Below are 23,888 nucleotides of genomic sequence, written 5' to 3' on the forward strand. Positions count from 1 at the left end.
CAGGACCAAGTCCCAGCTCCAGTCTCTAAAGGTGGTCTGTTAACTCTGCTTTTGACTTTAAACCCTGTTGTGCCAAATCATCTTTAACTACTCCTAACTAATTTACAACCCTTCAGCAGCCCTTGCTGAAGCAGCACCAAACTTGAAAGATTTCTGGCAGCTTCCCATAATGCTGCCCTTACTTCAAACCTCTCACAAGCAGACTGAAGTGCCTCCTTTCCATGGAAGGCATTCAGTCCCCATGGGCAGGGACCTTCTTCCACTACCCATATACCAAGGAGGGCGGGCTCCTCAGCCACCCCCCATCCCTCTGGGTCCCTTAACAGGGCTCCCTCAATCTCTCCTGTCAAAATTGTTCCACTTTGGATTAAATAAATCAGGACAGGGTATGAGAGAGAAAGGGAAAGACAGCACTAGAAGGATTCTATTGCTTGGTGGTTACAGCCCTCTTCTGCAAGGTGAATAGTTTCTTAGCTAGAACTTTTTTTTTTTTACGGTGATGGGAAGCTGCCCCATTGACCAACTCTCCTCCTTTTTGATCCGGGCTTGGGACAGGCACTGAGAATGGAAAAAGAACGCTTACCAAATACCACCCTTGAATGGAAACCAAACACACAAGAAGAAAGGAGGAATACTGCGAATAACATGGAAAGGAACAGTTCTGAACAACATTAAACATCTCATCAAGAAATGGGAAGATTTGGAGAGAAGGGCAGTTGGCAAGGATGGAAAATGTGGGTAGTTCAATGTGCAGCAAAGCATGGGATGGACTAAGGTTTAAGTGAAAAGTCTGCAAGGTGTGGGAACCAGTATCCAGTCTCCCCATTCCAGTGACTTTTTTTGGTGGAACAGTTTTACACTGAAATGTCTTTGGAGTTGGGTCAGTCTCTCACTATGTTTTCTTACAGTCAATGGGGTTCTGCTCTCATTTGATGCCAAAAAGAGCTACTGTAATATACCACTAATAAATAACAATTAATTTTAACATTTGTCCCACAGCTAGTAATGATGAAGAAATTCTTCTAGGATATTTGACCCACCCACCTACATTGCCTGTTGTGGATTGTCCTCTACTCTCTAGTTTCCTGTGGCTAACACAAATTGTTCTCCTATGCTCTAGTTCCAATTGCTAACTTTACTTTTTGAGCAAGACACAGGATAGATCTCAAGAACCTGGTGCCCAGTGCTGAATGGTACCTACATATATATATTCCATTTCCATTTTCTCTTTTTCAATTCCCATACAAAATCTATGTTAAGATGGAGAAAAGGTTGAGAGTGCACATAAAGTAAACAGGAGTGAAAGACATTACAGAGATGTTTTAATTATTCAAAACAAGTGTTAAAATCCAAGAAGTTCAATTAAGGTTTAAGAAATCCTGATGTGTTGATTTCTGGAAATACACAAATAAGGAACCCAAATCATCTTAATTCTACTCTGTTACAGAAATTACCAACTTCCTATATAACCAAAACTCATTGATATATCGTGCATAGGCTATATTTCAATGATTTTATTTATTTATATGATTAACGGTCATTCCCTCTTCACCTCCATTGTGCTTCTAACTGAAAGTTTCTCCATCACAGAAACTAAGATGGAGTTAAGGTCCAGGATATATGTCAATAATGTGGAGTAGAATACAATACAAGAATGCTTTAATTTTCCCAAAATACACACTGGATATTCACCATTAAAGTTAAACAGAATCCAAATATGTTCTAAGAAATGACATTAGGGTACCCAAATAACCTTAATTCTGCTCTGTAGAGATACCAGAAAGGAGAAAAAATGGGGAAAAAAATGCAGCGTGGCTATAAAAATCTGTAGGTCAACAAAGACTAAAGGTGTTTTAATTGTAAATGAATGGAGTTTCCCTTCATTTAACTCATATTCTTTCAGGGAAAAGTTTTCTGTTCAGGAATTTCTTCAGAGTGGATTTCACCTCCTTATTTTTCAGGGTGTAGATCAGGGGGTTCAGAACTGGGGTGATGATGCAATACATCAGGGTGGGTATCATGTCTCTTTCAGAGGGGAAACCTGGAAAGGAAATCATGTAATTGCTAATGGATGGCATATAGAAAAGAAACACCACAGTGAGGTGGGATGCGCAGGTGGAGAAGGCCTTTCTCCTACTTTCCTGCGAGTGGACCTTCAGGAGGAGGAAGGAGATGATGTAGATGTAGGAGAAGAGCGTGAGGATGAAGGAACTCAGACCAAGGACCCCGGCATCGATGTTGAGCAGGGTCAGGTTGAGGTGCGTGCTGCTGCAGGCAAGGCTCAGCAGGGGCTTGATGTCACAGAAGAAGTGGTAGACGAGGTTGGGGCCACAGAAATGCAGCCGGCAGATCATGACTGTGGACATTAGGGCATGCAGGAAGCCGATGGACCAGGTGGCCGCTGCCAGGAGCAGGCAGGTCTGTGGGCTCATGACCAGCCTGTAGCGCAGCGGGTTGCAGATGGCCACGTAGCGGTCATAGGCCATGACAGCCAGAAGCATGGCCTCACTGCTGCCGAGGAGGTGGAAAAAGTGGAGCTGGGCCAGGCAACCGGCAAAGGAAATGGTCTGGTTCTCAGACAGGAAACCAGACAGCATCTTGGGCACAGCAACCGTGGAAAAGCAGATGTCCAGGCTGGAGAGGTTGCCCAGAAAGAAGTACATGGGGGTGTGGAGCCGGGGCTCGGCCACTATCATGACTATGATGGTCCCATTTCCCAACACATTGGCTATGTAGAGCAGGAGGAAGAAAGGGAAGAGGAGGTGCTTCAGCCCCTTGAGATTGGTCAGGCCTAAGAGGATGAAATCGCTCACCTCTGTCTGGTTCTCCATCGCTGAAGAGATGAGGGAGACACGCTAGATGCAACAATCCTTGCAGTTTGTATTTCTATGAACACCTTCCACACAAGTGTCCCAGATTGCCTGCAAGTCATTAATTAAACCTTCCCAATGAAATGGGTCACCAAATGAAATGAATAGGCAGCAGGTTTAAAACAAACAAAAGTAAGTATTTCTTCACACAACATAGTCAGTCTGTGGAACCCTTTGCCAGAGGATGTTGTGAAGGCCAAGACTAAAAAAGTGTTCAAAATTAATGAGATAAGTTCATGGAGGATAGGTCCATCAATGGCTATGAGTCAGGGTGGACAGGGATTGTGTCACTAGCCTCCGTTTACCAGAATGTGGGATTGGGCGACAGGGGATGGATCACTTGATGATTACCTGGTCTGTTTATTCCCTCTGAAGCACCTGGCATTGGCCATTGTCAGAAGAGAGGAGACTGGTCTGACTCAGTGTAGCCATTCAAATGTTCTTATGTTCCCAGTGCTGCTGAGGGTTAGCCTCCTCATTTTACAGTTGTGGAAATGGAGGTAGAGAGGGGTAATGTGTTATCTATATATCTTTAGCTAGAAAGTTTTATTTGCTTGTAAAGTTAAGAACTTTAAAGCAAGGAAATGCCAGATCATGTACAGTTGCCCACGCCACCATAATGTTGCCCCTTGTGTATCTGTCCTATGCACTGAGCAAAGAAAGGATCTTGTGGAAGAAAACAATATGACCACATCTGCATCTGGAGCTGGGGATGCTATTCCCAGCTTGTGTTCATGGACCCATGCTAGCTCTGCTTCAGATGGTGTGCTAAAAATAGTAGTGTAGCCCTACTGCAAGCTAAATATGAGTCAACCATGTAAAACAGTTGTAAAAAAAGGGAACATCATTCTGGGATGTATGAGCAGGACTGTTGTAAGCAAGACATGAGAAGTAATTCTTCCCCTCTACTTCATGCTGAGATGGCCTCAACTGGAGTATTGTGTCCAGTTCTGGGTGCCGCATTTCAGGAAATATGAGGACAAATTGGAGAAAATCCAGAGAAGAGCAACAAAAATGATTAAAGGTCTAGAAAACATGACCTGTGAGGGAAGATTGAAAAAATTGGGTTTGTTTAGTCTGGAAAAGAGAAGATGAGAGGGGACATGATAACAGTTTTCAAGTACATATGAGGTTGTTACAAGGAGAGGGAAGAAAAATTGTTCTTAACATCTGAGGATAGGACAAGTAGCAATGGGCTTACATAGCAGCAAGGGAGGTTTAGGCTGGACATTAGGAAAAACTTCCTAACTGTCAGGGTGGTTAAACACTGGAATTAGTTACCTAGGGAGGTTGTGGAATCTCTATCATTGGAGATTTTTAAGAGCAGGTTAGACAATAACCTGTCAGAAATGGTCTAGATAATACTTAGTCCTGCCATGAGTGCAGGGGACTGGATTAGATGACCTCTCGGTCCTTTCCAGTCCTATGATTGTATGATAAGCTAGCCCCCCCCCACCCCCCCCAAGTATGTACCCATGGGGTCTGGGTAGGTTTCTACTTGTGGCAGCTGGCCCATGCTGCTTCTTGCCACAGCCATGATTCCAAAGCTGCACTACTATTTCAGCATGCTACCTCAAGCAGGGATAGTATGAGTATGTCTGCACTAGCTGGGAATCACACCCCTTGCACCAAGTGTAGACATAGGCTATGTGATCATCCAATTAAAGTCTCTGTCATAATGCAAACACACCAAAAAGACCAGAATTCACATTCCACAGGCAACTGATGTTTTCTCACTGCTGAGTTAGTTTTCAGAGTAACAGCCATGTTAGTCTGTCTTCGCAAAAAGAAAAGGAGTACTTGTGGCACCTTAGAGACTAACCAATTTATTTGAGCATGAGCTTTCGTGAGCTACAGCTCACTTCATCGGATGCATACTGTGGAAACTGCAGAAGACATTATATACACAGAGACCATGAAACAATGCCTCCTCCCACCCCACTCTCCTGCTGGTAATAGCTTATCTAAAGTGATCATCAAGTTGAGAGAACCTGGATTTGTGCAGGAAATGGCCCACCTTGATTATCATACACATTGTGAAGAGAGTGGTCACTTTGGATGGGCTATTACCAGTAGGAGAGTGAGTTTGTGTGTGTGTGTGGGGTGGGGTGGGGCGGAGGGTGAGAAAACCTGGATTTGTGCTGGAAATGGCCCAACTTGATGATCACTTTAGATAAGCTATTACCAGCAGGACAGCGGGGTGGGAGGAGGCATTGTTTCATGGTCTCTGTGTGTATATAATGTCTTCTGCAGTTTCCACAGTATGCATCCGATGAAATGAGCTGTAGCTCACGAAAGCTCATGCTCAAATAAATTGGTTAGTCTCTAAGGTGCCACAAGTCCTCCTTTTCTTTTTGCTGAGTTAGTGTTTCACTTTGCAACTTAAACAATGTTCATTCACATAAGTGTTGGGGTTTTTTTTGCATTAATTCTGTTATGTTTACCTATAATAAACTGCCATTATATGTTATCATAATGAGCTTAACTCTGAGCACTGCTGCACAAGCTCCTACGACTTAAGCAATGGGGCTAATTATATTAGCTGATGGTAGTAGAAGGGATTTATCCAAGAGGCCAGGGTCATAGGTAGAAGAGTCCAGATGCTGGTTCTGGGACATGGCCAGCAGAGCCCAGCACAGACTCATAGATTTTGGATCTGTCTACACTACAATTAAAAACCAGTTGCTGGCCCATGCTAGCTGATTTGGGCTTGTGGGGCTTGGGATAAGGTGCTGATTTATTGCAATGTAGCTGTCCGGGCTTGGGCTGGAGCTTGAGCTCTAGGACCCTATGAGTTTAAAACTGCAAGCAACCTCTGCCCCATGCTGCAGAGGAAGGTGAAAAACTCCCAGGGCCTCTGCTAATCTAACATGGAGGAAAATTCCTTCCCAACCATAAACATGGTGACCAGTCTCTCTTTCTTTCCACCCCTCCACCCCCACCGCTCTGGCAGCTCCCAAGTATTCCAGTACCTCATGTGTCGCTTCTGCTGCTTCCAAGAGTCAGTAGTCAGCTCATATCCTCTGTAAACCAATCAACTGAAAACAGAATGAAAAAGATAAAATGGGGAGATTGAGAGAGGAGTGATAAAAGAAAAATATGAAATAGAAGAAAGAAAGATTTCATAATCTGGGAACACTGAGGTTTTGCATCTCTAGATAAAGATGTGTGAATCATTATAAGCTATTAAGTTCCATATCATATCTGGATAAACGGATTTCCTTTTGAATCTGAAATATAACTGTCAAGGTTCTTTCCCCACTCTGAACTCTAGGGTACAGATGTGGGGACCTGCATGAAAACCTCCTAAGCTTACGTTTACCAGCTTAGGTTAAAACTTCCCCAAGGTACAAATTAATTTTACCCTTTGTCCTTGGATTTCCACTGCCACCACCAAACTTTATCTGGGTTTACTGGGAATCGTAGTTTGGACACATCTTTCCCCCCAAAATCCTCCCAACCCTTGCACCCCACTTCCTGGGGAAGTTTTGGTGAAAATCCTCACCAATTTGCATAGGTGACCACAGACCCAAACCCTTGGATCTTAGAACAACGAAAAAGCATTCAGTTTCCTTACAAGAAGACTTTTAATAGAAGTAAAGGAATCACCTCCGTAAAATCAGGATGGTAGATACCTTACAGGGTAATTAGATTCAAAACATAGAGAATCCCTCTAGGCAAAACCTTAAGTTACAAAAAAGACACACAGACAGGGATAGTCATTCTATTCAGCACAGCTCTTTTCTCAGCCATTTAAAGAAATCATAATCTAACACATACCTAGCTAGATTACTTACTAAAAGTTCTAAGACTCCATTCCTGTTCTGTCCCCGGCAAAAGCATCATACAGACAGCCCCAGACCCTTTGTTTTTCTCCCTCCTCCCAGCTTTTGAAAGTATCTTGTCTCCTCATTGATCATTTTGGTCAGGTGCCAGCAAGGTTACCTTTAGCTTCTTAACCCTTTACAGGTGAGAGGATTTTTCCTCTGGCCAGGAGGGATTTTAAAGGGGTTTACCCTTCCCTTTATATTTATGACAATAACAATGGCATGGGATAAAGTCCACTGCGGGGGAGATTTCGGAGAGGATTGAACACTGGATGCTCAGCAAACCTTGAACCGTGTGCAAATGAGCCACCTTTTATCACAGTCACACTCTCTGTAACAACCAAACTGTCAGCAGGGACAGTGCCTTCCATCTGGGACATGATTCTTGTACCATCTGAGAATTTGAATTAGAAAATAAACAAGACCTATGTTTGCCAGAAAGATGGAAATTGACAATATTGTGAGGACTAGAGTTTGTTGAAAAGCATAAAGAAAAGCAACTGATTTGCAGAAGTTTTTATGAGCAGAACCACTCAATTTCAGTGAACAGTATTTGTGTAATGAAATAGTTCCTTGTGAGAGGATGAGAAACACCAAACACTAGTATGGTATGTAGAGGTTGTAGAAGCAAAGCATGTCAGCTGAGAACAAAGTTGTTGGAGGGATATTAATGGCCAAGTCTCATTAAAATGAATGACTTTCAGTGTGAGTTGGGTGCACAGGCCTCTTTGCAAATCCCAGACAAATATACTAAAATCAACGGGTAACATAATTGAAGTATAAGCATCTGAACAGAACTGAGGAAGACATAATCTGGCTCCAGAGCTCAGGGACTAGAGCATATTTCCAATTGTATTTAGTCATCCAAAGATGCAGATAGGCACCTGGTGGAATTTACACAATCACCTAAGTGAGTTAGGCACCTAACCCTCAGCTCACTTGATGAGGTGCTCTGTCCCCCTCTAGTGGAGGCTAGGTTTTGTGGAGAGGCTGATGTGTTGCAAAGGCCTTCCTCCACAGAACTGTATCTTTTAGCCAAGGCAGTAGGAGCTTATGCTTTACTATCCAGACCTCCTAGATTTGATTCCTGATGCAGGTATATCCCGCTGAAAAAAATCAACATTTTTTGAGAAAGGCTAATCCTTAATAGAAAACATAAAAATGTAAGAATAAAAGGGACCTCAAGAGGTCATGAAGTCCATTTTATTTCCCCTTTCCCCACCATGCTGAGGCAGTATTAAGTCTACCTAGTATGTAAGGGACCAGTATGACTGCTCAGAGCTCAAGTATGAAACTGCAGAAAAACCTGAGAGTCTCTGGATTAAGTTTAGAAGTGTGAGCAACAAGGGTGATGTCGTGGTGGGAGTCTGCTATAGACCACTGGACCAGGGAGATGAGGTGGATGAGGCTTTCTTCAGGCAACTCACAGAAGTTACTAGATTGCAGGTCCTGGTTCTCATGGGAGACTTCAATCATCCTGATATCTGCTGGGAGAGCAATACAGTGGTGCACAGACAATCCAGGAAGATTTTGGAAAGTGTAGGGGACAATTTCCTGGTGCAAGTGTTGGAGGAACCAACTAGGGGCAGAGCTCTTCTTGACCTGCTGCTCATAAACCAGGAAGAATTAGGAGGGGAAGCTAAAGTGGATGGGAACCTGGGAGGCAGTGACCATGAGATCGTCGAGTTCAGGATCCTGACACAGGGAAGAAAGGAAAGCAGCAGAATACGGACCCTGGACTTCAGAAAAGCAGACTTTGACAACTTCAGGAAACCGATGGGCAGGATCCTCTGGAAGAATAACATGAGGGGGAAAGGAGTCCAGGATAGCTGGCTGTATTTTAAAGAATCCTTATTGAGGTTACAGGGAAAAACCATCCCGATGTGTAGAAAGAACAGTAAATATGGCAGGCGACCAGCTTGGCTTAACAGTGAAATCCTTGCTGATCTTAAACACAAAAAAGAAGCTTACAAGAAATGGAAGATTGGACAAATGACCAGGGAAGAATATAAAAATATTGCTCGGGCATGGAGGAGTGAAATCGGGAAGGCCAAATCACACCTGGAGTTGCAGCTAGCAAGAGATGTTAAGAGTAACAAGAAGGGTTTCTTCAGGTATGTTAGCAAGAAGAAGAAAGTCAAGGAAAGTGTGGGTCCCTTACTGAATGAGGGCAGCAACCTACTGACAGAGGATGTGGAAAAAGCTAATGTACTCAATGATTTTTTTGCCTCTGTCTTCACGAACAAGGTCAGCTCCCAGACTACTACACTGGGCAGCACAGCATGGGGAGGAGGTGACCAGCCCTCTGTGGAGAAAGAAGTGGTTCGGGACTATTTAGAAAAGCTGGACGAGCACAAGTCCATGGGGCCGGATGCGCTGCATCCAAGAGTGCTAAAGGAGTCGGCGGATGTGATTGCAGAGCCATTGGCCATTATCTTTGAAAACTCATGGTGATCGGGGGAAGTCCAGGACAACTGGAAAAAGGCTAATGTAGTGCCCATCTTTAAAAAAGGGAAGAAGGAGGATCCTGGGAACTACAGGCCAGTCAGCCTCACCTCAGTCCCTGGAAAAATCATGGAGCAGGTGCTCAAGGAATCAATTCTGAAGCACTTGCATGAGAGGAAAGTGATCAGGAACAGTCAGCATGGATTCACCAAGGGCAAGTTATGCCTGACTAATCTAATTGCCTTCTATGAAGAGATAACTGCCGCTGTGGATGAGGGGAAATTAATGGACCTGTTGTTCCTTGACTTTAGCAAAGCTTTTGACACGGTCTCCCACAGTATTCTTGCCAGCAAATTAAAGAAGTATGGGCTGGATGAATGGACTATAAGGTGGATAGAAAGTTGGCTAGATTGTCAGGCTCAACGGGTAGTGATCAATGGCTCCATGTCTAGTTGGCAGCCGGTATCAAGTGGAGTGCCCAAGGGTCAGTCCTGGGGCTGGTTTTGTTCAATATCTTCATAAACGATCTGGAGGACGGTGTGGATTGCACCCTCAGCAAGTTTGCAGATGACACTAAACTGGGAGGAGAGGTAGATATGCTGGAGGGTAGGGATAGGATACAGAGGGCCCTAGACAAATGAGAGGATTGGGCCAAAAGAAGTCTGATGAGGTTCAACAAGGACAAGTGCAGAGTGCTGCACTTAGGATGGAAGAATCCCATATACTGCTACAGACTAGGGACCGAATGGCTAGGCAGCAGTTCTGCAGAAAAGGACCTAGGGGTTACAGTGGACGAGAAGCTGGATATGAGTCAGCAGTGTGCCCTTGTTGCCAAGAAGGCCACTGGCATTTTGGGATGTATAAGTAGGGGCATTGCCAGCAGATCGAGGGACGTGATTGTTCCCCTCTATTTGACATTGATGAGGCCTCATCTGGAGTACTGTGTCCAGTTTTGGGCCCCACACTACATGAAGGATGTGGAAAAATTGGAAAACGTCCAGCAGAAGGCAACAAAAATGATGAGGGGTCTGGAACACATGACTTATGAGGAGAGGCTGAGGGAACTGGGATTGTTCAGTCTGTGGAAGAGAAGAATGAGGGGGGAGTCTCAGCTGTTTCAACTACCTGAAAGGAGGTTCCAAAGAGGATGGCTCTAGACTGTTCTCAGTGGTAGCAGATGACAGAACAAGGAGTAATGGTCTCAAGTTGCAGTGGGGGAGGTTTAGGTTGGATATTAGGAAAAACTTTTTCACTAGGAGGATGGTGAAACACTGGAATGCGTTACCTAGGGAGGTGGTGGAATCTCCTTCCTTAGAAGTTTTTAAGGTCAGGCTTGACGAAGCCCTGTCTGGGATGATTTAATTGGGGATTATCCCATTAAACAACATCATTTTGAATTTCAGTCCTCTCCTGCAAAGTGTTGCAGCCCCTTCCAGCTTAGTATCATCTGTAAATTTTATAACCATATCTTCATCCAAGTTGTTAATGGAAATAATGAATAGCACCAGTCTCCAGGACAGACTCCTGTGAATATGTCCTTCCAGTCAACCTCGTATACACACAGTAATTTCATCTAGACTCTATTTCCCTAGTTTAATTATCAGATTGTCATGAAAGACTGTTTCAAGAGATTTAATAACATCAAGATATGTCACATTTACTGCTTCCCCTATATCCATTAGGCCAACAACTCTATCAAATAAGGAAATTAGATTGGTTTGAGATGATTTGTTCGTGACAAATCTGTGTTTGCTGTTACTTATCACCTAGGTTCGATGACTAATTTTAGTTATATAGAAAATAAGTACTGAAACCCAAGAATTTCCCAATTAATGTTTGTCATAAAAATAAAGGGAAGGGTAAACACTGTTAAAATCCCTCCTGGCCAGAGAAAAAACCCTTTCACCTCTAAAGGGCTAAGAAGCTAGGATAACCTTGCTGGCACCTGACCAAAATGACCAATGAGGAGACAAGATACTTTCAAAAGCTGGGGGGAGGGAGAAACAAAGCCTCTCTCTCTGTCTGTGTGATGCTTTTGCTGGGGACAGAACAGGAATGGTGTCTTAGAACTTAGTAAGTAATCTAGCTAGATATGCGTTAGATAAATGGCTGAGAAAAATAAGCTGTGCTGAATGGAATGTATATTCCTGTTTTTGTGTCTTTTTGTAACTTAAAGTTTTGCCTAGAGGGATTCTCTATGTTTTGAATCTAATTACCCTGTAAGGTATTTACCATCCTGATTTTACAGAGGGGATTCTTTTTACTTTTTCTTCGATTAAAATTCTTCTTTTAAGAAACTGAATGCTTTTTCATTGTTCTTAAGATCCAAGGGTTTGGGTCTGGGGTCACCTATGCAAATTGGTGAGGATTTTTATCAAGCCTTCCCCAGGAAAGGGGGTGTAGGGTTTGGGAAGGATTTTTGGGTGGAAAGACGTTTCCAAACAGACTCTTTCCTAATAATACCGGTTAGATGTTTGGTGGTGGCAGCGAAAGTCCAAAGGCAAAAGGTAAAATAGTTTGTACCTTGGGGAAGTTTTAACGTGATCTGGTAAAAGTAAGCTTAGGAGGTTTTCATGCAGGTCCCCACATCTGTACCCTAGAGTTCAGAGTGGGGAAGGAACCTTGACATGGTGGCAGAGCTGTGGGATTAACCTGAAATCATTTTGAGATCAATTTGAGATTTTTTGAACCAGAAGCACAGATTTTAAAAAGGATTTTTTTTCCTTTGGGCTGTTGGAAAGCAGTTTTAAACTGAAAGCAGTTAGAGGGTTTTTTTTTCTCTGCTTGGGGGCCAGAGCAGAGACAAAAGGGAATTGTCTTTTGTGAGCTGGAGTTTTCTCTACCTAAAGCCAGGGTAGTTAACCTCCTGCAGGGAAATTCACCAGTCTTCACAGACCTGAGAAGTTTCTTTTTTTTTTTTTTTTTTAACCTAAGAGCAACTAGAGGGGTTTTCTGCCTATTTGCCTGGAGACAAAGGTGGTTTTTTTTTTTTTAAAGGATTTTTCTGTAGGCTGACAATCACTATCAGAGAACATAGGTATCCGGACAGCACAGCAAAATTTTACAAGCCAAGTTTATTTTTGTTTTCTTTCTAACTCTCAGATGTAAAGTTAGTTAAAAACAGAGAGGTTAGGATGACAGACTCCACAGTTCACCAAAAGCTGGAATTAGCCAGATTTGAGGCTGAGGAAAAACAAAAGGAACACGAAAGACAGATATAACTCATGCGGATGGAAATGGAGAAGAAGGAAAAAAAAAAGAGGAAGCATGCACTGGAGATGGAGAAGGCAAAGGCTCAGGAGAATATACTAACAAACCCTAGCAATGCTTCTCCAGGTACCACTTCCCATCCCAGAAAGTTCCCCACCCACAAGGCAGGTGATGATACCGAAGCCTTCTTAGAAAACTTTGAAAGGGCCTGTCTTGGGTACAGCATCTCTACAGACCAATACATGGTAGAGCTGAGGCCGCAACTCAGTGGACCCTTAGCTGAGGTGGTGGCTGAAATGCCTAAGGAACACATGAACCAGTATGAACTGTTTAAAATTAAGGCAAGAGTCAGAATGGGGCTAACACCCGAGCATTCCTGTCAGCGGTTCAGAGCCCTAAAGTGGAAACCAGATGTGTCATTTACCCGACATGCCTACCACATTGTGAAACATTGGGATGCCTGGATATCAGGAGCAAGTGTTAAATCTCCAGAAGATTTGCCCTTCCTACTACAAATGGAGTAGTTCTTAGAGGGTGTTCCTGAGGAAATAGAAAGATACATCCTAGATGGGAAGCTCAAAACTGTAATCGAGGCAGGGGAGATTGGAGCCAAATGGGTGGAGATGGCAGAAATGAAAAAAAAATGGTCGCAGTTGGAATGGATACCAGAAAGGACAACCTCAGACCACACCCTACTACCGGGGGCCACCCAAGGCCCCAACTACCCCCCAAGGAACACTCCAGCCACCTTTTCGTCATGCCACACCGTTCTCTAGCAACCCACCTCACCCCAGTGACCAGTCAGCTGGATGATGTTTTAAATGTAATGAGCCAGGGCATGTAAATGCCAACTGCCCCAAGAATCCCAACAGATTACAGTTCATTGCACCAGAATCACACCAGAGGTCCTCAGGCCCAGACACCTCCCAGATACCCTTGGAGCGGAGGGAAACTGTGAGTGTGGGTGGGAAGAAGGTCACTGCGTGGAGGGACATCGGAGCACAAGTGTTGGCTATCCATGCTTCCTTAGTGGACCCCAATTTAATCAACCCAGAGATCCAAGTGACGATTCAACCCTTCAAGTCCAACTCTTTCAATTTGCCTACAGCCAAGTTGCCTGTCCAGTACAAGGGCTGGTCAGGAACGTGGAATTTTGCAGTCTATGATGATTATCCCATCCCCATGCTGTTGGGGGAAGACTTGGCCAATCGTGTGAAGCCAGCAAAGACGGTGGGATTGGTCACCCGCAGCCAGGCGAAACAAGCCATGACGTCTAGCTCTGTTCCAGAAACTTCTACCAGGACCCGGTTAGAGGTGATGGACCCAGACCCCAGGCCAATGTCTGCAACAACAGTAGTAGATCCAGTCCCAGAGACCCAGACAGAGCCAGTCCCAGAACCGGAACCAACCAAACAACCAGCATCAGACCCATTGCCAGCACTGAATCCAATACTTGCAACCTCAACACCAGAGGGCCCCAGTGAAACTGAACCGGCAGCGGCCGATAACCCTACACAAGAGGCTCAGCTGGAGCCTGAACCCCAACATAGTGCCCTAGCTGAGAACGGTTCACAGTCCACGGAAGTAGCCCCATCCCTGTACATCGCTTCCAAAGGGACCAAGCCTAGGTCCACAATCCAATGAGGAACTGATGTCTCCAGCATCAAGGGAACAGTTCCAGGCTGAATAGGAAGCAGATGAAAGCCTCCAGAGCGCTTGGATGGCGGCACAGCACCTGCCACCTCTCAACTCTTCTAATCGATCCAGGTTTGTTGTAGAAAGAGGACTTTTATACAAGGAAACTCTTTCTGGTGGACACCAGGAAGACTGGCATCCTCAGAGACAGTTGGTAGTTCCAACTAAATACCGGGCCAGGCTCTTGAGCTTAGCCCACGATCACCCTAGTGGCCATGCTGGGGTGAACAGGACCAAAGACCGGCTGGGGAGATCATTCCACTGGGAGGGAATGGGCAAGAATGTTTCTACCTATGTCCGGTCTTGTGAGGTATGCCAAAAAATGGGAAAACCCCAAGACCAGGTCAAAGCCCCTCTCCAGCCACTCCCCATCATTGAAGTTCCATTTCAGCGAGTAGCTGTGGATAGTCTGGGTCCTTTTCCGAAAAAGACACCCAGAGGAAAGCAGTACATACTGACTTTCATGGATTTTGCCACCCGATGGCCGGAAGCAGTAGGTCTAAGAAACACCAGGGCTAAAAGTGTGTGCCAGGCAGTAGCAGACATTTTTGCCAGGGTAGGTGGGCCCGCCGACATCCTCACAGATGCAGGAACTAATTTCCTGGCAGGAACTATGGAAAGCCTTTGGAAAGCTCATGGGGTAAATCAGTTGGTTGCCACTCCTTACCACCATCAAACAAATGGCATGGTGGAGAAGTTTAATGGAACTTTGGGGGCCATGATACGTAAATTCATAAATGAGCACTCCAATGATTGGGACCTAGTGTTGCAGCAGTTGCTCTTTGCCTATGGACCTGTACCCCATCCCAGTTTAGGGTTTTCACCATTTGAACTTGTATATGGCTGCCAGGTTAAGGGGCCATTACAGTTGGTGAAGCAGCAATGGGAGGGATTTACACCTTCTCCAGGAACTAACATTCTGGACTTTGTAACCAAACTACAAAACACCCTCCAAACCTCTCTAGCCGTTCCTAAAGATAATCTACAGGATGCTCAAAAAGAGCAAAAAGCGTGGTATGATAAACATGCCAGAGAGCGTTCCTTCAAAGTAGGGGACCAGGTCATAGTCTTAAAGGTGCTCCAGGCCCATAAAATGGAAGCATTGTGGGAAGGGCCATTCACAGTCCAGGAGCGCCTGGGAGCTGTTAATTATCTCATAGCATTCCCCACCTCCAACCGAAAGCCTAAGGTGTACCATATTAATTCTCTGAAGCCATTTTATTCCAGAGAATTAAAGGTTTGTCAGTTTACAGCCCAGAGAGGAGATGACGCTGAGTGGCCTGAAGGTGTCTACTATGTAGGGAAAAGCGATGGTGGCGTGGAAGAGGTCAACCGCTCCATGACCCTTGGGGGTCTGCAGCGACAGCAGATCAAGGAGCTGTGCACTAGCTATGCTCCAACATTCTCAGCCACCCCAGGACTGACTGAATGGGCATACCACTCCATTGACACAGATAATGCTCACCCAATTAAAGTCCGACCTTACCGGGTGTCTCCTCAAGCTAAAACTGCTATAGAACGGGAGATCCAGGATATGTTACAGATGGGTGTAATCCGCCCCTCTGGAAGTGCATGGGCATCTCCAGTGGTTCTAGTTCCCAAACCAGATGGGGAGATACGTTTTTGCATGGACTACTGTAAGCTAAATGCTGTAACTCGCCCAGACAACTATCCAATGCCACACACAGATGAACTATAAGAGAAACTGGGACGGGCCCAGTTCATCTCTACCTTGGACTTAACCAAGGGGTACTGGCAGGTACCACTAGATGAATCCGCCAAGGAAAGGTCAGCCTTCATCACACATGTTGGGCTGTGTAAATTAATGTGCTCCCTTTCGGGCTGTGGAATGCACCCACCACCTTCCCAAAACTTGTAGATGGTCTCCTAGCAGGATTGGGAGAATATACAGTCTCCTACCTTGACGATGTGGCCATATTTTTGGATTCCTGGGCAGAACACCTGGAACATCTACAAAAAATCTTTGAGCACATAAGGGAGGCAGGACTAACTATTAAGGCTAAGAAGTGTCAAATAGGCCTAAACAGAGTGACTTACTTTGGACACCAGGTGGGTCAAGGAACTATCAACCCCCTACAGGCCAAAGTGGATGCTTTCCAAAAGTGACCTGTCCCAAAGTCAAAGAAACAGGTTCAATCCTTCTTAGGCTTGGCCGGATATTAGAGGCAATTTGTACCGCAATACAGCCAAATCGCCGCCCCACTGACAGACCCAACCAAAAAGAAAGAGTCAAATGCCTTTCAGTGGACCGAAGAGTGTCAGAAGGCCTTTAACCAGCTTAAAGTGAGACTCATGTCTGATCCTGTGCAAAGGGCCCCAGACTCTAACAAACCATTCCTAGTAACCACAGATGCATCCGAGAGTGGTGTGGGAGCATTTTTAATGCAAGAAGGACTGGATCAAGAATTCCATCCTGCAGTGTTTCTCAGTAAGAAGCTGTCTAAGAGGAAAAGCAACTGGTCAGTCAGTGAAAAAGAATGTTAAGCCATTGTCTATGCTCTGGAAAAGCTACGCCCATACATTTGCTGACGGCATTTCCACCTGCAAACCGACCAGGCTGCACTACAATGGCTTCATACCACCATGGGAAATAACAAAAAAATTCTTTGGTGGAGTTTAGCTCTCCAAGATTTTGATTTTGACATCCAACACACCTCACAAGCTTCTAACAAAGTGGTTGATGCACTCTCCCATGAAAGTTTCCCAGAATCAACTGGTTAAAATCGTCCTTGAGATGTGGAAAATATGGTTAGTCTTTATGTACTTGGTAGTATATTTAGAGATGCATGTGTCTTATTAACTCTGTTTTCTCCTAGAGCTCCGGGAAGAAATTACAGCCAGTGTTTCACCCTATCTGTGATTTGGGGGGGCGTTTCATAAATATAAAGGGAAGAGTAACCACCTTTAAAATCCCTCCTGGCCAGAGGCAAAACCCTTTCACCTGTAAAGGGTTAAGAAGCTAGGATAACCTCGCTGGCACCTGACCAAAATGACCAATGAGGGGACAAGATATTTTCAAAGCTGGAGGATGCCGAAGTCTCTGAGTAATTACTACAACTCCTGAGGAAGCTCGTAGAAGGTAGGTAATATGGATGGGGCGTATTCAGCTGTTGTGACCTGCACTGGATGTGCTATGTTTGTCTTTCTTCCACAGGACAGAAGCTACTTTGTCTGTACAAAGTGCAAGCTGGTCGCCATATTGGAAGAGAAGATTCGAGGTCTGGAGCAACAGGTATCAACCCTGCATTGCATAAGAGAAATTGAAGATTACCTGGACAGACGTCAGGGCACAAGGTTCTGAAGATTCAGAGCAGGCTGCACATCAAGGACAGGAGGATGGTGAAGAAATTTGGCATCATGTGACCTCCAGAAGAAAAAAGGGGAACGTCCATGTACCAGCAACACAGATACAGGTAAGTAACCATTTTCATGTTCTCTCCACAGGTACTAATGCGGAAAGTGGACCAGATGATACGTCTGAGGGAAGGGTGCAGAAGGAGACTCCGCCAATTGGAAGGCATGAGATGCACTATCCTAGGGTTGGGGGTTCCATGAGCACCACTCCCAAGAGAAGGAGGCGGGTGGTGGTGGTCGGGGACTCTCTCTGCAGGGGGACTGAGTCATCTATCTGCCGCTCTGACCGGGAAAACCGAGAAGTCTGCTGCTTGCCAGGAGCTAAGATTCGCGATGTGACGGAGAGACTGCCGAGACTCATCAAGCCCTCAGATCGCTACCCCTTCCTGCTTCTCCACGTGGGCATCAATGATACTGCCAAGAATGACCTTGAGCAGATCACTGCAGACTATGTGGCTCTGGGAAGAAGGATAAAGGAGTTTGAGGTGCAAGTGGTCTTCTCGTCCATCCTCCCCATGGAAGGAAAAGGCCTGGGTAGAGACCATCGAATCGTGGAAGTCAACGAATGGCTACGCAGGTGGTGTCGGAGAGAAGGCTTTGGATTCTTTGACCACGGGATGGTGTTCCAAGAAGGAGGAGTGCTAGGCAGAGACGGGCTCCACCTAATGAAGAGAGGGAAGAGCATCTTCGCAAGCAGGCTGGCTAACCTAGTGAGGAGGGCTTTAAACTAGTTTCACCGGGGGAAGGAAACCAAAGCCCTGAGGTAAGTGGGATACAGGGAGGAAGTACGAGCAGGAGCGCGTGAGAGGGGAGGGCTCCTGCCTCATACTGAGAAAGAGGGGTAATCAGCGAGTTATCTCAAGTGCCTATACACAAATGCACGAAGCCTGGGAAACAAGCAGGGAGAACTGGAACTCCTGGCACAGTCAAGGAATTTTGATGTGATTGGAATAAGAGACTTGATGAGATAACTCACATGACTGGAGTACTGTCATGGATGGATATAAGCTGTTCAGGAAGGACAGGCAGGGCAGAAAAGGTGGGGGAATTGCACTGTATGTAAGAGATCAGTATGACTGCTCAGAGCTCAAGTATGAAACTGCAGAAAAACCTGAGAGTCTCTGGATTAAGTTTAGAAGTGTGAGCAACAAGGGTGATGTCGTGGTGGGAGTCTGCTATAGACCACTGGACCAGGGAGATGAGGTGGATGAGGCTTTCTTCAGGCAACTCACAGAAGTTACTAGATTGCAGGTCCTGGTTCTCATGGGAGACTTCAATCATCCTGATATCTGTTGGGAGAGCAATACAGTGGTGCACAGACAATCCAGGAAGTTTTTGGAAAGTGTAGGGGACAATTTCCTGGTGCAAGTGTTGTAGGAACCAACTAGGGGCAGAGCTCTTCTTGACCTGCTGCTCACAAACCGGGAAGAATTAGTAGGGGAAGCAAAAGTGGATGGGAACCTGGGAGGCAGTGACCATGAGATGGTCGAGTTCAGGATCCTGACACAAGGAAGAAAGGAAAGCAGCAGAATACGGACCCTGGACTTCAGAAAAGCAGACTTTGACTCCCTCAGGGAACTGATGGGCAAGATCCCCTAGGAGAATAACATGAGGGGGAAAGGAGTCCAGGATAGCTGGCTGTATTTTAAAGAACCCTTATTGAGGTTACAGGGACAAACCATCCCAATGTGTAGAAAGAACAGTAAATATGGCAGGCGACCAGCTTGGCTTAACAGTGAAATCCTTGCTGATTTTAAACAGAAAAAAGAAGCTTACAAGAAGCGGAAGATTGGACAAATGACCAGGGATGAGTATAAAAATATTGCTCGGGCAGGCAGGAGTGATATCAGGAAGGCCAAATCACACCTGGAGTTGCAGCTAGCAAGAGATGTTAAGAGTAACAAGAAGGGTTTCTTCAGGTATGTTAGCAAGAAGAAGAAAGTCAAGGAAAGTGTGGGCCCCTTACTGAATGAGTGCAGCAACCTAGTGACAGAGGATGTGGAAAAAGCTAATGTACTCAATGCTTTTTTTGCCTCTGTCTTCACGAACAAGGTCAGCTCCCAGACTACTGCACTGGGCAGCACAGAATGGTGTGGAGGTGACCAGCCCTCTGTGAAGAAAGAAGTGGTTCGGGACTATTCAGAAAAGATGGATGAGCATAAATCCATGGGGCCGGATGCGCTGCATCTGAGAATGCTAAAGGAGTTGGCGGATGTGATTGCAGAGCCATTGGCCATTATCTTTGAAAACTCATGGCGATCGGGGGAAGACCCGGACGACTGGAAAAAGGCTTATGTAGTGCCCATCTTTAAAAAAGGGAAGAAGAAGGATCCTGGGAACTACAGGCCAGTCAGCCTCACCTCAGTCCCCAGAAAAATCATGAAGCAGGTCTTCAAAGAATCAATCCTGAAGCACTTACATGAGAGGAAAGTGATCAGGAACAGTCAGCATGGCTTCACCAAGGGCAAGTCATACCTGACTAATCTAATTACCTTCTATGACGAGATAACTGGTTCTGTGGATGAAGGGAAAGCAGTGGACGTGTTTTTCCTTGACTTTAGCAAAGCTTTTGACATGGTCTCCCACAGTATTCTTGCCAGCAAATTAAAGAAGTATGGGCTGGATGAATGGACTATAAGGTGGATAGAAAGTTGGCTAGATTGTCGGGCTCAACGGGTAGTGATCAATGGCTCCATGTCTAGTTGGCAGCCGGTATCAAGTGGAGTGCCCCAAAGGGTCGGTCCTGGGGCCGGTTTTGTTCAATATCTTCATAAATGATCTGGAGGATGGTGTGGATTGCACCCTCAGCAAGTTTGTAGATGACACTAAACTGGGAGGAGAGGTAGATACGCTGGAGGGTAGGGATAGGATACAGAGGGACCTGGACAAATTGGAGGATTGGGCCAAAAGAAATCTGATGAGGTTCAACAAGGACAAAGTGCAGAGTCCTGCACTTAGGACGGAAGAATCCCATGAACCGCTACAGACTAGGGCCGAATGGCTCAGCAGGAGTTCTGCAGAAAAGGACCTAGGGGTTATAGTGGACGAGAAGCTGGATATGAGTCAACAGTGTGCCCTTGTTGCCAATGACAATGGCATTTAGGGATGTATAAGTAGGGGCATTGCCAGCAGATCGAGGGACGTGATCATTCCCCTCTATTTGACATTGGTGAGGCCTCATCTGGAGTACTGTGTCCAGTTTTGGGCCCCACACTACAAGAAGGATGTGGAAAAATTGGAAAGAATCCAGTGGAGGGCAACAAAAATGATTAGGGGACTGGAACACATGACTTATGAGGAGAGACTGAGGGACCGGGGGATGTTTAATCTACGGAAGGGAAGAATGAGGGGGGATTTGATAGCGGCTTTCAACTACCTGAAAGGGGAGGGGGGTTCCAAAGAGGATGGCTCTAGACTGTTCTCAGTGGTAGCAGATGACAGAACAAGGAGTAATGGTCTCAAGTTGCAGTGGGGGAGATTTAGTTTGGATATTAGGAAAAACTTTTTCACTAGGAGGGTGGTGAAACACTGGAATGCGTTACCTAGGGAGGGGTGGAATCTCCTTCCTTAGATATTTTTAAGGTCAGGCTTGAGAAAGCCCTGGCTGGGATGATTTAATTGGGGATCGGCCCTGCTTTGAGCAAGGGGTTGGACTAGATGACCTCCTGAGGTCCCTTCCAACCCTGATATTCTATGATTCTATGTGGGGGAAGAAAGGGTCTGTCTGTCTGTGTGACGCTTTTGCCAGGATCAGATCAGGAATGCTCTTCAGAACTCCTGTAAAAATTTAGTAAGTAATCTAGTTAGATATGCGTTAGATTCTGTTTTAAGTGGCTGATAATATAAGTTGTGCTGAATGGGATGTATATTCCTGTTTTTGTGTCTTTTTGTAACTTCAGGTTTTGCCTAGAGGGATTGTCTATGTTTTGAATCTGACTTCTCTGTAAGGTATTTCCCTTCCTGATTTTACAGAGGATTTTCTTTTACCTCTTCTTTAATTAAAATTCTCTTTTAAGAACCTGATTGCTTTTTCATTGTTCTTAAGATCCAAGGGTTAGGGTCTGTGTTCACCTATGCAAATTGGTGAGGATTTTTATCAAGGCTTCCCCAGGAAAGGGGGTGTAGTGCTTGGGGGATATTTTTGGGGGGAGACATTTCTAAGTGAGCACTTCCCCTGTTATTTTTGTTCGACACTTTGGTGGTGGCAGCATAAGGTCCAGGGACAGAAGGTAAAACAGTTTGTACCTTGGGGAAGTTTTAACCTAAGCTGGTAAAAATAAGCTTAGGGGTCTTTCACGAAGGTCCCCAAATCTGTACCCTAGAGTTTAGAGTGGGGAAGTAACTTTGACTGTTTCCAACTGAAAATGTCTCCATCAACAGACATTAAGATGGAGTACATGAGTACATATCAGTAATTTAAGGATAAATATATTACAAGGATGTTGAAAATTTCCCACAATACACACAGGATATTCACCATTAAAGTTAAAGAAAATCCAAACATCTTATGAGAAATGATGTTATTCTAGCCAAGCAACCTTAACTCTGCCCTGTAGTGACACCAGAAAGTGGGGAAAATGAAAAAAATACAAAGGGTTTTTAAAAAAGACAAAGACTAAAATGCTTTAATTGTAATTGAACATTGCTTGCCTTCATTTAATTCTTTTTCTTTAAGGGAAAAGTTTTCTGTTCAGGAATTTCCTTAGTGCTGTTTTCACCTCCTTATTTCTCAGGGTGTAGATCAGGGGGTTCAGAAGTGGGGTGACGATGCTATACGAGGATGTGTATCATGTCTCTTTCAGAGAGGAACCTGGAGAGGCAATCATGTAATTACCAAGGACCGGCATATAGAATAGATACCATGGGGAGGTGAGAGGCACAGGTGGAAAAGGCCTTTCTCCTGCCATTCCTGAAAGCGGACCTTCAGGAGGAGGAAGGAAATGATATAGAGGTAGGAGAGAAGTGTGAGGATGAACGGACTCAGCGCGATGCTCCCAGTGACGAAGTTGAGCAGTGTCAAGTTGAGGCGGGTGCTGCTGCTGCAGGCCAGGCTCAGCAGGGGCTTGATATTACAGAAGAAGTGGTGGATTTCATTGAGGCCACAGAAATGCACAAATCCTGAAATGTCATGACAGTGTGCATCAGCACAGGAAGGAAGCCAGTGGCCTAGGTGTCTGCTGCCAGGAGCAGGCAGGCCTGTGGGCTCATGACCAGCCTGTAGTGCAGTGGGTTGCAGATGGCCAAGTAGTGATCATAGGCCATGACGGGCAGCAGCAAAGCCTCACTGCTGCCCAGGAAGTGGAAGAAGTGGAGCTGGGCCAGGCATCTGGCAAATGAGATGGTCTGGTGCCCCGAGAGGAAGACGGTCAGCATCTTGGGCACGGTGACTGTGCTGTAGAAGATGTCCAGGTGGGAGAGGTGGCCTAGGAAGAAGTACATGGGGTTGTGGAGCCGGGGCTCAGCCAGCACCACAGCTATGATGGCCCTTTTGCCCAGCAGGCTGGTCATGTAGAGCATTCCTGATGTAATGGGACTGGATGGAATCAAACATTTAGGGGTGGTGTTTTCTGGCTGCATCTATAAGGGCCTTCTGTACCCAGTCAGAGTAGTACAAAAAAGAAGAATGATAGAGCTCTGCATTTCTTCATGACTCTGAGAGAGAGTGGGGTGTGTATGAACACAGAGAGACAACAAGCTCTCCTGATATGATGATCCACAAGGAGAGGTTTCCCTGTGTGGATGGAGGTTGGGATTTTAAAGCAACCTAAGGGGGTTAGACACCCAAATGCCACTGAAAGTTAATGTGAGTCGGACACTTAACTCTGATAGGCTGGTTTGAAAATCCTGTCCTCACAGGGGAGAAGGCAGGAGCTTCCACTGGATTTTTAACATGGGGCTGCTTTTTCCATTCCACCATGGCACAGGAAGAAATAGGGTCTATCTCCAGCACAACACTACTGAGTGAAAATCACCATTGAAAATCAGCCAGATGCCTAAATAAGGATTTAGCGTTAGGAGACCACATCCTATTGACCTTACATATGAGGTTGGCAGCTAACCCCCATAGGTTCTTTTGAAACTTCAGTCTAGAAGAGTGTCTTTATCTTAGTGCTTGTATGCTACTGCCCATCACTGGCTCCTGTAATTGAAAATCTTGGCACTGGAACCTACTCCCTGAACTCAATCAGATTGTCTGTCCAACAGACTGTATTGCATTAGTCTACACTATTATGGTAACCACTTTTAAAAAATTATAATGTATTTTGTCTAAAGTATGCCTTGTGAGGTATCATTGGAAAAGTAATAATCTACTGAACATTACCGTCCTGTTGAAATATATGTATTATCATTGTATATGAAGTTATGAGATTTTGCCATAGGTTTGTTACTGAAACATGTTGCGAGTCTGGGAAATGCCCACAGACCAGCTCCTTGGAAATAACAATGGAACTTTGGACACAAGCCT

The 23,888-nt window shown here is 45.2% G+C and overlaps 1 protein-coding gene and 1 pseudogene across 1 annotated transcript; both read right to left on the bottom strand.

The window, feature by feature from the left end:
• Positions 1–1,889: 1,889 nt before the first annotated feature.
• On the bottom strand, positions 1,890–2,831 carry LOC140897298 (olfactory receptor 12D1-like). Its single transcript, XM_073309745.1, has one exon. The coding sequence runs from the start codon at positions 2,829–2,831 to the stop codon at positions 1,890–1,892; it is 942 nt and encodes a 313-aa protein (XP_073165846.1).
• Positions 2,832–22,092: 19,261 nt separating this feature from the next.
• Positions 22,093–22,999, bottom strand: LOC140897206 (olfactory receptor 12D1-like; annotated as a pseudogene).
• Positions 23,000–23,888: the final 889 nt, after the last annotated feature.

Source organism: Lepidochelys kempii, chromosome 13, assembly GCF_965140265.1.
Source record: "Lepidochelys kempii isolate rLepKem1 chromosome 13, rLepKem1.hap2, whole genome shotgun sequence".
NCBI classification, from domain to species: Eukaryota; Metazoa; Chordata; order Testudines; family Cheloniidae; genus Lepidochelys; species Lepidochelys kempii.